At 48.8% G+C, this 15897-nt stretch overlaps 1 protein-coding gene across 1 annotated transcript; it reads left to right on the top strand.

Moving 5' to 3' along the window:
* The first annotated feature begins 2469 nt into the window (after window positions 1–2469).
* ITGB1BP2 (integrin subunit beta 1 binding protein 2) lies at window positions 2470–14181 on the top strand. The gene is made up of 11 exons (XM_033137995.1): window positions 2470–2711; window positions 4730–4779; window positions 6132–6188; window positions 7227–7366; window positions 8251–8369; window positions 9261–9313; window positions 10436–10506; window positions 11724–11826; window positions 12471–12590; window positions 12938–13000; window positions 13546–14181. Exons 1-11 carry the CDS (start codon window positions 2648–2650, stop codon window positions 13843–13845), a joined length of 1140 nt encoding a protein of 379 aa, XP_032993886.1. The 5' UTR covers window positions 2470–2647; the 3' UTR covers window positions 13846–14181.
* The last annotated feature ends 1716 nt before the right edge of the window (window positions 14182–15897 follow it).

The raw sequence follows: 15897 nt of genomic DNA, 5'->3' as shown, positions 1-15897 counted from the left end.
GTACAAGGAATCTGGAAACAGATGCTCACAGGGAGCAGGGATGGAGGTAGGTGGGCCCGATTGGTTGTGTCATTTTCCATCCAACTGACTGGAACAGACTTGTGTTAGCAATCTTTTAGGGACAATAGCCTTTGGGTCTTTTCTCACGTGATCCCCACTGAGCTGATTAGTGTGGATGTAGGGCAGGAAATAGAAGAAGATTATAGAATTGTAGAGTTGGAAGAGGGTCACAGGGGTCATCTAGTCCAACCCCCTGCAATACAGGAATATTGCCCAATGTGAGGCTCAAACCCATGACCCTGAGATTAAGAGTCTCATGGTCTACTGATTGAGCTATCCAAATGCATGCACACAAGAACACCAGATCAGGCAAAAAGGCCCATCTTGTCACCTCACATCCTGTTCTCTGAGTGCCAGAAGCCTATTATTTTATTGCTGCTCTTACGTTTGGTTTTATTTTTTTTTCTTGGTTCCTATTTTTATCCCGTAAGTTGCTCTGAGACACTTCAGTGTGAAAAATGACAAAGTGGTAATAACAGAAGGGGTCAGCACCATAGTGTAATGGTAAGGGTGCCAGACTAGGACATGGGAGACAAGGGTTTGAATCCCTGCTCAGTCACAAAGCTCACTGGGTGCAGCCTTGGAGGCTGGCCTGTGCCTCTCAGCCTAAGCGACCTCACAGGGTTGTTGTAGGGATTAAATGAGGGGCAGAAATTGTATGTACACCACCTTGAGCTCTTTGGAGAAGAAATGTGATGTAAAAGCAAATAATAGATTTTTTTTAAAAAGTACTATGGGAAGCTCTCAAGCAGGACATGAGTGCAACAGCACTCTCCCCACAAAACCCACAAAAAAGCAACAAAACGTGATTCTCTAGCAGCTCCAACAGTGGAGGTGGAACATAGCTATTATGGTTGGAAGTCGTTGTCAGCCGCAAAGTTTGCCTATTTTTTCAAAGCCACCTAAATAAAGAGCTACCACAACTACATCTTGAGGAAGTGGACCCCACAGCAGTGGCACACCTTGGATTTTCAAATTTCAGCAGTGATTTTTGTGACTCCAAAATTTGGTGCGCCCCCTCGCAGTTCCCCCCAGACTTTGCCCCCAGTGCAACCGAACTGGTCATACACCCCCTAAATCTGCCTCTGCCCATAGTCCCCCCCCCCACTTCTGGTAAGGACATGCATCCTCCCAACCAGTGTGGGTTTGTGTTCAAAGTACGAAATGCACCATCTGCTACAAAAACCCTAAGATGTCAAGATTGTGGGGTTTGGGGATTTGAGCACCAGAGTGGGGTGGGGAAGCCAGGCCAAAGATGCAGGAGAAACAAAAGCTGCACGCACACAATACATTTAAGGCAAATCGATTCTCCCTGAAAAATAACAATTATGGGAACTGTAGTTTAGCCCTCACAGAAGGCTGGCCCACCCACAGGGCAAGGTGAGGCAACCACCTCAGGTGTCAGGGTCCAGTGGGGCAGCACATCCCAACATTGATCTTTCTTTCCCACCCCACTTGGAATCATAGAATTGTAGAGTTGGAAGGGACCCCAAGAGTCATCTAGTCCACTCCTCTTCCTTGCAGGGATCTTATGCCCAATGTGGGCCCGAGATTGAGTCTCTACGGCAGGGGTCAGCAAACTATTTCAGCAGGGGGCCGGTCCACTGTCCCTCAGACCTTGTGGGGGGCTGGACTATATTTTTTTTTGGGGGGGCGGAAATGAACGAATTCCTATGCCCCACAAATAACCCAGAGATGCATTTTAAATAAAAGGACAAATTCTACTCATGTAAAAACACACTGATTCCTGGACCGTCCGTGGGCCAGATTTAGAAGGCAATTGGCCCGAGCCTTAGTTTGCCTACCCATGCTCTATGGACTCAGCTATTGTTCCTCTTGTAGATCTTTCCTGACCCCTTATTCCCTGCCTCAGGTGCCAAAATGTCTTTGGCTGGCCTTGCTACACTTCCCAGCACCCTTAACAAACCACCGTTCCTGGGAATGGTTACGAGTGTTGGACTAGAACCTGGCTGGGAGACCAGGGGTTTGAATTCCCGCTCAGCCATGAAAGCTCCCTGGGTGACCTTGAGCCAGTCACCATCTCTTGGTCTGATCTACCTCACAGGGTTGTTGTGAGGATGAAATGGGGAGGAGGAGAACCACGTACAACACCTTGAGATCCTTGGAAGATAAAGCTGGTATAGAAATGTAATAAATAAAAACAAATAAAATTATTTGCGGGGGCAGGGGGGTACTTAAATGCAACGCAGCCCAAACAACGGCTGATCTGAGCATCTTAAATATGGAGAGGACCAGCCCTTTATGTCCTGCGCTCCAGCTACTGCTGCTGCCGCCCCATTGCGCTGTGCCCTCCTCCCCGCCGGGGCAACCCACGCCTGCTTGTTCATGGTAGGCCGAGCGGGTTGCATGCCCATCTTTGGGCCGGGATCCGGTTGCAGGGCCCTCCCCCTTGCCGCCTGCTAAAGATAGCCAGGGCTCGTTTTGCGCCCAGCCCCGAAAGTTGCGGTCGAGAGAGCCTCTCTGACTGACAGGGATGCGTGCTGGACAGTGACAGAGCCGGCCCGGCTTGCTTGCTTGCTTGCTTGCCTTCCTGCCTTTGTCGTGGTCTGGATTACCGACCCAGGATATGGCTTTGCTCTGCTACAACAAGGGATGCGGGCAGAAGTTTGACCCGGAGAAGAACACGCAAGGTAAGCCAGAGGACCGTCCGGGAGGAGCGATGGGCGGCCTCTGATGTCCACGTGACTCAGTGCGAGTTCCCACGCCACTCAGGAGAACCGCAGGAAGCTTGTTTGCAAGGAAGTGTACGTGTAAGTTAGGAGAGTTTCTTTCACAGTTGACACGTACGCATGTGCGCGTGCGCGCGTGTAGTATTATCGCTTTCTTTCTTTCCTGTGCCTTTCCGGCGAGTTCAACAGGTGATGTGATCACTCCAGATAAGAGGCTAAATTTCTGCCTGATGTTCACAGGACAGGAATCTCTGTAAGGGAAAAACTCGAAGACAACAATATATTGTTATTACATTATTGTTACTAATCTTTACCGTTGATTAATTAAACCACAGTCTCAAGGCAATTTAAGGGTAAAGGGACCCCTGACCATTAGGTCCAGTCGTGTCTGACTCTGGGGTTGTGTGGCGCTCATCTCGCATTACTGGCTGACGGAGCCGGTCCAGGTCATGTGGCCAGCATGACTAAGCCGCTTGTGGCGAACCAGAGCAGCGCACGGAAACGCCGTTTACCTTCCCGCTGGAGCGGTACCTATTTATCTACTTGCACTTTGACGTGCTTTTGAACTGCTAGGTTGGCAGGAGCAGGGACCGAGCAACGGGAGCTCACCCTGTCGCGGGGATTCAAACTGCCAACCTTCTGATCAGCAAGCCCTAGGCTCTGTGGTTTAACCCACAGCGCCACCCGTGTCCCTAAATTTATGGGTAAGATGATTAAAAACACTTAAAAACACAAAAGAAGCAAATGCATTTAAAACATGACTTTGCAGATCTGTCTCTGGCTGTGTACTCACCATACATTTGAAGGACAGAGGTCTTTGGGGGACTCACTGTTCGTGGCCCCCCATGGCTCAGAGGAACAGCGTGTTTAGTATTGAGGGCACAATTTTGTGGAATTCCCTTCCTGTTGAGGCCAGAGAGGCCCCCTCCCTGTTGAACCTCTGGCACCTACTGAATATTCTGTTGTTGTTGTTGTTGTTGTTGTTCCAGCAGGCATAATAATAATAATTCTATTATTTGTACCCTGCTCATCTGACTGGCCGGCCCCAGCCACTCGTGGCAGCTTCCAACATAAATAAAAACATAGCACAACATTACACATTAAAAGCCTTCCCTATTCAGGGCTGCCTTCAGATGTCTTCTAAAGATTACAGTATATACTGTAGTTACTCATTTTCTTGACTTCTAATGGGAGGGCATTCCATAGGGCGGGTGCCACCACTGGGAAGACCCTCTGCCTGGTTCTCTGTAGCTTCATTTCTTGCCATGAGGAAACCCCCAGAAGGCCCTTAGAGCTGGATTTCAGTGTCTGGACTGAACGATGAGGGTGGAGACACTCCTTCAATGGATGTTTGATTTTCTAGTTTTAACTGATTTTTTTGTATTGTACAATAGAGACTGTTGTAGTCAAGGGATATGTAATTTGTTTAAATAAATAAATAAATAAATAAATAAATAAAATAGCACAACGAAAGTCGAACAAAACCTAGACTGTTGAAAAGCTGCAAGGTTTCAGCAGGCGGCTATGGAACATGCACAGACTGGAAATGCAGAAACATGTTCACCCTAGAACCTTTGCAAGTGCGAACAGTATGAAAAGTGGGATCATGTGCAACCACTCCCCAGTACTGCCCCAAGACAAATTGTCCTGAATGCCCAGTGAGAAGGATATCTGAGGGTTCAGGGGTGAGAAAAGTAATACAGGTACTTCACAAAAGGATCCAGTTGCCCACTGTGATAATGTGATGCAGGGCTACATGAGCCTTTGGCCTGATTCAGTAAGATGAGAGCCTGGATAGCTCAGTTGGTTGGAGTGTGGTGCTGATAATGCCAAGGTTGTAGGTTTGATCCCCATATGGGACATCAGCTTATTCCTGCAATTGCAGTGGGTTGGAATAGATGATCCTCAGGGTCCCTTCCAACTCTGTGATTCTTCTGGCTGAACTGTTGATTTCCACCATTTTTGTTTCCCACTCTCAGACTCCTGCCTCTACCATCCGGGTTTACCCATCTTCCATGATGCCTTGAAGGTGAGTTGGTTGGGCAGAGCAGGGCAATGGGATAAAGATCATCACTGCAGTGCCACATCCTTGCATAGGATTGTGCAGGGTCTGACTGGGCAGTGGGGTCTGGAGAGGCTGGCATAAGGCATGAGAATAGCAGGTTCTTGATCAGGTATTTGTGTGTATGGGGGGGGGGCGCGTCCTGTTGCTTTACATTTTGGCTGGGCTTAGTAGCCCTTGAAATTCCTATCATACCGCTTTAAACTATCATGGCTTCCCCCAAAGAACCCTGGGCACTGTAGTTTGTTAAGGGTGATGACTGTGAGTTGTTAGGAGCAAGGGAGGATTTAGGGCTGTGCAAGGGAAGGAGGGACGCAGGTGGTGCTGTGGGTTAAACCACAGAGCCTAGGGCTTGCCGATCAGAAGGTTGGTGGTTCGAATCCCTGCCACGGGGTGAGGCTCCCGTTGCTCGGTCCCTGCTCCTGCCCACCTAGCAGTTCAGAAGCACGTCAAAGTGCAAGTAGATAAATAGGCCACATGACCCGGAAGCTGTATGCCGGCTCCCTTGGCCAGTAAAGCAAGATGAACGCCACAACCCCAAAGTCGTCCGTGACTGGACCTAATGGTCAGGGGTCCCTTTACCTTTACCTTTAAGGGAAGGAGAGAAGGCAGAGGCACTGGGCTTTGGAAAGGAAGCCTGAGACTCTGACAGTGTCCTAGAGGCCTCCCTTCTCCTTCCCAAAACCTAGTTAATGCATTCCCAACTTTGGGATGATATGGGAGCTTGGGAGGGCTCCAGGGCCCTGCCAGAACCTCATGCCTCCTTCCCAAAGCAGAACTGCCTCCTCGCCCACTTTTGTGAAAGCAGCATGAGGGCTGGGTGGGTGTGCAAATTTTGGTGACATCCAAGTCTGCCAATGATAGGAGACCCCCTCCCTCACAGAGCTGCAGTTCTCAGGAACCTTAACAAACTGCAGTTCCTGCAGGGAACTGTTAAATGTACGCTGAGGATGTGAACTTGGCTTTCTCACTTCATGCTCCATGGCTGTGAATTAAGAGCATCTGTTCTGTGCCCACTGTTTACTGTGAGGACTGGGGAACTGGTGGTATGAGTTTGCAAAAAAGAAAGAAAGAAAGAAAAGCCCCTGTCCTCCCAGCACCAATGCTGCATTCTGGGACTTGTTGCTGCCGCCCCCCCCCCCCCCCCGGTGTTACTGGTGGTTAAAAAAGAAAATATGCCACTCCTCTGGCTGTAAAAGAGCACACAGGTTTCCCCCGCCAGACACCAGCATTAAATTTCTAGTTGCCTCTGGCAACCATTGTTTGTGGGTTGCTGTGTTTGTGAAATGGAGGACTTACCCCTCTGTTATTCCTCTCAGGGCTGGTCTTGCTGCAAGAAACGAACCACGGACTTCTCAGAATTCCTCTCCATAAAGGTGTGTTCTGTGCCCATTGGATCTTCCCCTTTACCCCATAGTGCTGACTCCTGTGAGCCAAATGAGTTTTGACCAATCTCTGGTGTGCCGCTCTTTTGGGTGAATTTATTTGAACTGTATGAGCCCTATGTTGGAGGTTCAGGCAGATGTTCTGATGACCATTGCCTTTATGTAAATATCCAACCTGCTGACCCTTAGAGTCATAGGAAGCTGCCTTATACTCAGCCAGACCATTGGTCCATCTAGCTCAATATTGTCTACATGGACTGGCAGTGGCTCGCCAGGGTTTAGGGATCTCTTTCAGCCCTACTTAGAGACACCAGGGATGGAATCTGGGACTTTCTGCATGCAAAGCAGATGCTCTGCCACTGAGCTATGCCCCATCCCATCTCAAAGGCAGGTAATTAACAACTGGAAAGCAGCCAAACAAGCACTAGCAAAACAGCTAAATTAAAATGGCTATTTCAGCAAAGGTAGCAGATGGTGAAATGTTATATTGACGTGCACTGGATCAACCTGTCACGTCTTGAACATATAAAGCTGAGCTTTCCTAAATCAGGCCAACTGGACCACCTAGCCCAATATTTTCTTTCCACTTGGTAGTTTTGCTACTGAGATCCTTTTAGGCGGGAGATGTTGGGAACTGAATTGGGATGTTCTGCATGCAGAACAGGTGGTCTACCACAGAGCTCTGGCCCCTGCCTCCATCTCTTATGGCAGACACTCACATGAATGTGCATGGAGACGTAAGCAGTCGGTGCATGGAATAGGAGAGCACTCACTTTCAAGGGCAGGAGGGATCTTCCTCACAATATAAATGAGTGCTACTAATGTGCTATGGTAATGTGCTTACAAGTACATGGACACATCATGTGCCTTCTGCAGAGTTATTTTGTGACATGTGAAGGGGCCCTTAGTGGACCACTGCTTCCTACAGCTTTGGACACTTCCAGGCGAATTGTTTATTGAGCATTCCTCCTGATTTGTTTGTGGAGAGGTTCAAACTAGGGCCAGACACTATGCATTTTGTCCCCAAAGGGCTGCACCAAAGGGTATCACAGCAATGAGAAGCCTCCAGAGCCAGAGGAGGCCTCGAGGGAGCCAAAGGTCAAGACAAGCACTGAGGTCATCATCCAGGGGCCAAAGTCAGCAGAGATGATGGAGCGTGAGAGGCCCAGGTGAGGTGGGGAGAAAGGGCAGGCCGTTCTCCTGGGACCAGGGGCAATGGGTTAAAAAATTGCCTTGTACCATACCCTCCAACATTTCTCCAATGACAATAGAGATATCCTATTCAATGATAATGATACCCCACCATCTGATTCGGTTAGCCAACACATATAAAAACATAATAAAACATTAAACATTAAGAAAAACTTCCTTATACAGGTCTGCGTCGCATAACTGAGCCAAAACCTCCCAACATTTCTCTGATGGAAATAGGGATGTCTTAAGGAAAAGCAGTACATTCCAGGATCAAATCTGAAACTAGGACGGCTTCTGTAAATCTGGGACCATCCCTGGAAAATAGAGACACTTGGAGGGTCTGTTGTACTGAGCCAGACCATTGGGCCATCCAGCTCAGTTTCATCTATTCTGATAGACAGCATCTGTCCAGGGCATCGAGCAGAGACATTCCCAGCCCTACCTGGAGATGCCATTTGGGGTTGAACCTGGGACCTTCTGCATGCAAAGCAGACGCTCTGCTACTGAGCTACAGGCTCTTGCTGGATCAAACTAAGATTCCTTCTAGTCCAGCCTGCGAGTGCAAAGGCAGCATCTCTTCCTTGTTGTATGCCCCAGTGTCTGCCACTGAGAGGCAGACTGCCTCCAGATATGAAGGCCCAATTTTGGTGCTGTGGCTAATTCCTGTTGAAAGCCCTGGGGCCTTGTGGCAGGGAATTCCACAGGTGAACTGCACATTTTGTGAAGGGGGTGGCACATGGCAAAAATGGCAGGGTTCCCACCTTCTTGGAACCCTGTTTCAGATGAAGCTTGGCAGTAACTCCAAATCTTAATATATCACCAAATCTCTTCTGTTTTTTATTTTGATAATGTTCTCCAGTTCTGATGAGCCTAAACAGCTGCTGCCAGTGAAAGTGTCCGGATCTCTGGCGCAGGCCCTGAGCAAGCTGGATTTGACCCCCAAGGACCAGCCTCCAGTTCATGGCTCAGCAGACGCTCGTAAGAGCCTTGCTGGTTTGGGAGGGTGAGGTGGGAAATAACTACAAAGGGGTACAGGAGTGGAGGACAGGGATTGTACTTGGGAAGGATTGGTGCCTGCAGGCATATTTGGAAATCTAAGAAGCTGTGGGCACCACAAAATACCCCTTTCACAGAATAAAAACCAACAACAAAGACAAAACTCACCCCCCCAACAAATAAGATTGCATCTGCAGCAAATGTTTAAAGCACATTTGACACATGTTTAAAGCACATGGCTCTCCCCAGAGAATCTTTGGAATGGTAGGTTACCCTCCCTCCAAAGCTATAATTCCCAGCACCCTTAACAAACTACAGTTCCCAGGATTCTTTGGGGAAAGCTATGTGCTTTAAATATATGATGGAGATGCGGCAGTGGCAGGGGGCTCCCCCATCTTGTTTAAGGCCCAAGTTCAAGAAGTCCAAGCAGTCTGAGCAACCACGTTTTCATTTTAGAAAATCTGAGTTGGGTCCCTTTCTGCTACAAGCAGGAGGCTGTGGCGGCTACCAGTTGCTCTGCTGGATAAAAATGTAAACTCTTGGTATCCAATACGGCACTGAGCAATAGAACATGAGCTTTATTACAGGGGGTTGGGGTTGGGGTTGCTGCCTTTGTGCTGAGCATCTACAGGCTCACCTGCCCACCCCCCTTTTTATCAGTAGCAGCGCACAGCAAACCAGTCACCCAAATCTACGAGCTCAGGGCTGTTAGCATAGGATCTCCCTGGACTTTAATCAACCACAGTGGATTGCACTTTACAGAGTCAACAGGGCTAAACTCCTAGAAGTGGGTGGGGTGGCCTGTCATTTGGGGGTTTACAAAGTGCCCTCGAGATGTTTGCCTGATTTTGCATTTGTGCCTCACCATAACAGCTTCCCTGGAGGTGAGCGCTGGCACCACGTGCAAGAACTCTGGCTGCAAGGCGGTGAGTCCTGTGTTTGGGTTTTTGCCCCTCCCCTTCTAAACTCCCAGCATGTCTCCTCAAGCCTGTGCTCTCTTTCCATGAGAGTTTGCTCAGATTTCCAATACTGCCCCTCCCTCCCATTCATTTACGCCCTCTGCTCTGAGACTTTGCATCTCTGATGTGAACTTCTGAGCAAGCCTTAAGGCAACCTACCCCAGCCGCACATTTTGGACTCCTGCCCCCCATGGTTCCCAGCCGTCACCGTCAGCTCATATGTTGGGAGCTGTAGTTCAACATTTGGAAGGGCACCAGGTTGGGGGAGATTGCTTTACCCTGCCTGATTGTGAAAGGGTGGGGTTTAGGGGATATTTCTCCAGTGTGGAATTTAGAGCTGATGATGAGCCAGTTCACACACATTTCACAGAACCAGGGAAAGGTGTGGCTGGCGCTCATGGGAGTTGTAGTCCGACCACATCTGGAGGGCACCAAGTTTATCTATTTATTTGCTGCATTCACACCCCACCTCTTTCTCCAAGTTGCTCAAGGCAGCTTACGTGGTTCCCCCTCCATTTAATCCCCACAACAACCCTGTGAGGTAGGTTAGGCTGAGAGGCAAGGAGTGGCCCAGAGCCACTTGGTGAGCTTCATGGCAAAATTGGCCTTTGAACACTGATCCTCACATAGTCCGGTGCTCTAACTGCTATACCACACAGTCTCTCATGGGAGTTGCAGTCCAGCGTTTGGAGGGTACAACATTGAGGAATGTTGCCTCAAGCCTAGAGCCCAATCCGTGGAGGCTGCTCAGTTTCCTCTTCCTAAGTCTCAATGCAAAGGTCAGCAGCAGGGAAGGATGAGGACAGAGCTGGAATTTCTTGCTTCTGTCTGTCATTGGCTCTGGCGCCACCTACTGTTGGGCTCCATACCATCTGCCAATCCCAAAGGACACCAGCCACCACTGGCCTTGATCCATGGTTTCTCCTCTCCAAACAAGATTCCGGCTGGGAAATGGAGCCCTCGACTGTGGATGGTGCATCAGGAAGCAAAGGGTGGTCCTGGGGCTTCTCTGGCCAGCAGAGAGATGGTTTGGCCTCTGCCTCCCGCAAGGCCGCTTGGCTGACCTTTCTGCCCTGGCTTATCTTCCAGGTTTACCAGGGGGAAGAAAGCAATAGGGAGACCTGCACATTCCACCCTGGGGTGCCTGTCTTCCACGAAGGGTAAGGTGCAATTTCTCCAGCCCTGCCTGTGGGATCATGGGGTGCTTCGTCTCCCATGCTCAACCCATGCTGGCCAGTTGGAGGACGGTTTCTCTTTGTCAGCAGTTGTGTGCTGGCGCTATTCTGTTCCTGCATTGTGCTCTACAGGGTGCAATGCCCTTGCTCTTTTATCATACTCGTACAGCTCAAGCAGGTCGTTCCAGGGTACGGAATCAAGCACACAGCACTGGACCCCAGTCCATATCTGGCAAAATCTAGGACTCCTCTCCCAAATACTTCTGCTTAATAGAGCTCGCCTCATGTACATGCTTTCCCTGTGCTCACTCTGGTCAGTCAAGCTTCTGCCTCCCCCCATCCTGTAGATTCTAGTGTAGAAGATGCATTCCAAGGCGGCTTGTGACAAAAAGCAGCCTAAATGCCCATTAGAGCTCATTGTTCCCCATCAGTGACCTGAGACAGGAGTAAAGTAGAGAAAGTGCTGGGGTCTGGGAAGGCATAAGATTGGGTCGCCATGTTTCAAAAAGTGAAAATCCGGACAAAAGTGTCCAGATTTTTTGGTTTTGCCCAAAGTTGTTGAGCTTTACTCGCAAAATAATTGGATGTTTTTGAGCTATTTTTTGCGGGACATGGGCAAGAATGACACTGCTGACATCAGTTGCCATACATGCAGATTTTCCCTAACATTTAGCCGATTTCCGCCCAGATTCTGCTTTTGGCTGCAGTATTCCGGGTATGACATATGGCAACCCTAGCATACGAAGAGCCGGCATTCTGTTCTCACAGTGGCCAACCAGATGCCCCTTTGGGAAACCTGCAAACACTCTTACTTCCTGAGGTTTCCAGCAACTGATAATCAGAAGCATTGCTGCCTCCAGCTGTGGAGGCAGAGCAGAGCCTCCATCATGGCCTGAAGCCCTTGATAGCTTTATCCTCTTCCATGAATTTTCCCAATCTTCTTTTAAAGCCACCCAAGTCCACGGTCATCCCTGCCTCCTGTGGGAATGAGTTCCTTAGTTTAACTAAGTGCTGTGTGCAGAAGGACGTTCTTTTATCTGTTCTTCCAGTCTTCCAATCTTCTGCTGGCAACCAGACAGCTTAGGAACAATTTGCTACATTCAAATAGCCAAAGTAGGATCAAGGCAAGCATTCAGGGGTGGCTTAATTATTTTCTGTGCTTTTCTCTCCTATTGGTTCATTTGATTCCCCCACCCTCCCAGCATGAAATACTGGAGCTGCTGTGGAATGAAAACCACCGACTTCACAGCATTCCTGGAGCAAAAGGGTTGCAGCCGAGGGAAGCACACCTGGGTGAAGAAGCAGGTGAGGAACACATGCTCCTCTGGTCCCCTGTTAGGGATGGGCAAATCGCTCCATTTCAGTTTTCTCAGTCTCTCTCCCCTCCCCTCCTTCAGTTTATTAAATTCAGCTCCCCACATGTCCGCAGAAATTTCTGGATTTTAAGAAATCACCATGAAAATTAATCAGCGGCCTGGTGTGAATTTCTCCTAACAAATCTATTTTTGCATGCGGTTTTGAGCAATGCACACATTTCTGCAAGGTGTTTCGATGGGATTCCATGCGTTGTTCTCACGTATATACATACATTTTGACACATACTTGCCCCTCTTACACACATTGCTTGGCTGGAGAACTGCTTTGTGTTCCAGTTCAGGAGTTGGGTTGAGAAGTGCGAAAGAAAGAAAGAAAGAAAGAAAGAAAGAAAGAAAGAAAGAAAGAAAGAAAGAAAATTACCCTCTCCTCTGCTCATCAACCACCTTAGTGTGCTCCTGTGCTTACTGGGCTTCCTATGAAAAGGGGCTCCTTGCCTGTCCTCATCCTAGCTTTGCAGCTAAGATACCCTCCCCGCACCAGCCTTTCAAGGCCCACTTGCCTGGAGGGAAATGGCTGCTTCATGACTAGGAAGTGGGCAGGTGGGAATGTTAACTGGCTCTTTTCGGCAGTAGGACAAGAAGCTGGTCTCTTGCCGGCAGGACTGGCACCAAACCGGCAGCCAAGTGGTGGTGACCATCTATGCCAAGATCCCTCTGCCAAATCTCAGCTCTGTGAAGGCCAACCGCACGACGGTAAGGAAGGGCAGATGGTGCCCTGGGGAGGGCTATCTGCCCCTTGGAGCAACCTTGGCACTGCTGAGTGTAGTGCTGGCCTGCATGGTGAATGTGCGATCATTGTATTCTCCAAAATGAGATGAGTGTGGTCAGTGCTATTTTTCTAGAAAAAGAGGTGCCGGAACTCACCATGAACACCTTCCTTTTTTCTCTTTTAATGGCAATGGCACCCACCTGAGAGGTGCCGGAACTGAGTTCTGGTGAGTTCCAGCTGGGAAAAAAAGCTCTGGGAGTGGCAGCGGGGGTCCTACAGCAGGCCAGAATTGTACTGAAGTTGCCTCCTCTTTTTATCCCCCTTCCTGCAGCTGGACATTCATATTACTTTCGAAGGAGATCAGGTTTTCCAGGCAGAGTTGGATCTCTGGGGGGTAAGTTTTGGGTTGCTTCACTTGGCAACAAACTATAATTTTTTTAAAAAAATGAAAAAAATATGTGGGGCAGGGCCTGTATTGAGGGTGCAATGACAGCTAAAGCTATTGAATTCCTACTCCATGAGCAGCTGTTAAACACACAGGTAAAATATAGTTACCTTGCAGTTACACAGTTTGGCTAGAGTGGGGAAGCCTGAACATGCCCTCCACTCACATAGCAGACCTTGCCTTGGCTACTCATCTCATCTTCTAACTGGATGGCACAGCTATAAACATGCTGCCTAGTGTGTCCGGTCATTGGATCCCTCCCTTCTTTCCCTCAAAAGTTCTCCTCTGCCTGCAGCCAAAGGTTCAAGTCATGATGCTGGCTCCTACAAGAGGTTACCAGCCATGATGACTGCCCCCTGATAATCTGCTGCCTGAAGCAGTTGCCTTACTTTGCCTAATGTTAGGGCCAGCTCTATACCATACCATGCCTTGGCTCTGTGACAGCATAGAGAGTCAGAGCAGTATTCATTAAATGGCACTCTTCTCCTCTCCAGGTCATCAATGTGGAGAAGAGCTTTTTGAACATGTTGCCCTCCAAAGTGGAAATTACCCTGAAGAAGGAAAACGCTGTCACCTGGGCTAGGCTGGAGCACCCCCAGAGCAAACCACAAACCCTGCGGGGGCAGCAGCAGCAGCAGCTGGAGACAGATAGCTTGGAAAACCAGGAAGCCACAGGAGCTCATCTGGAAGAGGAGTCCGACGACAGCTTGAGCTGGTCAGAGGAGGAGGAGGAATGGGTGGAAGGAGAGAAGAGCCAAGCCCTCCCTGCTAGCCATGTCTCTGATGGGAAGTAAGTCGCAGCTGAGTGCTGCAGCCTGTGGAATCGGGAATGGGCTGGACTGTTCCCAGCTCTGATCTGTGTTGCTGAAAACAGGGGCACCAACCGGGTGCTACAAAAAGAATGCCCACTGTTCGCCACGGACAGACTATGCCTGATGCTCCTCCTCTTCTGTCCAGGATTGGGATGCAGGTGAAGGGAGGTGTGGGGGGCATATCCAGGGTGGTGGGAACCAGTGTCTGGAATTTCCCCATCCACTCTTTTGTTTGTGTCTCTGTTGCTGCATCTCATTCATGGAATAAGATAAACTTTCTTCAATAAAAAGGAAGATGAAAAGTATACTCTGAAAGTACCACCGTCTTGGACAGTGTTTTTGTGGTTGTGTTTTGACTCTTGGGAGATGGTGCTTGGCTCAGGGTTGGGGGTGAGGGGAACATAGGAAGCTGACTTCTAGCTCAGTCTTTGTCCATGCTGACGGTGATAAGAATTGCCAGTTTGTTAAGTGCCGTTAAGACTCTTTGCTGCTTGAATATGGCATCGAAAGACTGCACCCTGCTGTTTTGGAAGAAACATTAATTCATTAAGAGACCAATATAAACTGCAGCCTCTGGGCGTTAGGAAAACAGGAAGCTGGCTTTATACAGAATCAAACCATTAGATCACCTTGCCCAGTATTGTCCAGCCTGACTGGCAACAGCTATCCAGAGTCTGAGGCAGGGGATCTTTCCAACCCTACCTGGAGAAATGAGGAACTGGACCTGGGAGCTTCTGCATGCAAGCAGATGCTCCACCACTGAGTCATGGTCCTTCTAGGCTTTGTGTGGGTTTCCATTTCTGAGTTGGGTTTGCCTTCATGTACCTGTTCTGGACAAGGCACAGCATCATTCAGACAATTCAGAGCAGGCAAAGGAAAAGTAATTCTTCACATAGTGCACAGTTGAACTATGGGATTGGCTCTCATTAGATGCAATGGTGGCCACCAGCTTAGGTGACTTTCAAAGGAAATCAGAACTCCATGGAAAAGGAGGCTGTCAATAGCCATGATGCACGGCCAGAGGCAAAACTGGGCAGACCAATTAATGTAAATTTTACCTTCGTACAGTAGGCTTGCTTGTGCACACTCTTTCTCCTCCATCCAGTCATGCAAGTAGCATTATCAAACTTCATTGTAGCAATCAGGCCAGGCAAAAAGACTCTATGAAGGTGCAAAGCAGGGCCGGTAGAAGATGTGTCTGTGTGTGGTGGTGGGGGGGGGGGCTGCAGAAAGTCCCAAGGGGGCTGGAGAGCTGCATTCAGCTCCTGAACCTGAGTCCCCTACCCTGACCTATACAGAAACTAGGAGAATAATATGCTATGTCTGTTCTGAGCTGCAGGCCCAAAGTGGTTTGATGCAGGAATACCAAAGAAGGATGGAGGCAACTCCAGAATGGCCTGTTCTAGTGCTTTATTAAAAGAAAGGTATAAATTCACAACACAGCATGCAGAGCCTCACAGTCTTTATAGACATGGGATGGAAACAGCAACAGAGAGAGGTCATCATGACCTGCCTGCAAAGTGCTAATATGCTAAGCATTACAAAAAAACCAATCCTTCCAGACCAGTAGCACCTTAGAGACCAACTAAGTTTGTTCTTGGTATGAACTTTCGTGTGCATGCACACTTCTTCAGATACCATTACTTACACAAAAGACAGCATGCATCAATTTTTCCAGAACCTCCCATCACACCTGGCTGGTGAGGCCATAGGTGGCAACTGTCCAAAGCTTCTCCCCTCTCTGGGCCTAGAGCCCAGCATCCCAAGGTCCACAGATAAGAGCAGCATCAAAGCAGGCTCATTAGCATACATCAAAGCAAGCTCATTGGCATACATCAAAGCAAGGAAACATAAACATATATGAGCTCATTCTTGCAACGACTACCAATTAATTGTAGGGTTATCCTGAATACCAAGATGGCGTTCGCAGAGCTTCTGGAACATTTCACCTTTGGTTCAATACCATAGCTGTCAACTTTTCCCTTTTCTTGTGAGCAACCCTATTCAGAATAAGGGAATTTCCCTTAAAAAAAG

This window comes from Lacerta agilis, chromosome Z, assembly GCF_009819535.1.
Source record: "Lacerta agilis isolate rLacAgi1 chromosome Z, rLacAgi1.pri, whole genome shotgun sequence".
NCBI lineage: Eukaryota > Metazoa > Chordata > Lepidosauria > Squamata > Lacertidae > Lacerta > Lacerta agilis.
This window is presented reverse-complemented; position numbering and strand designations above follow the sequence as displayed.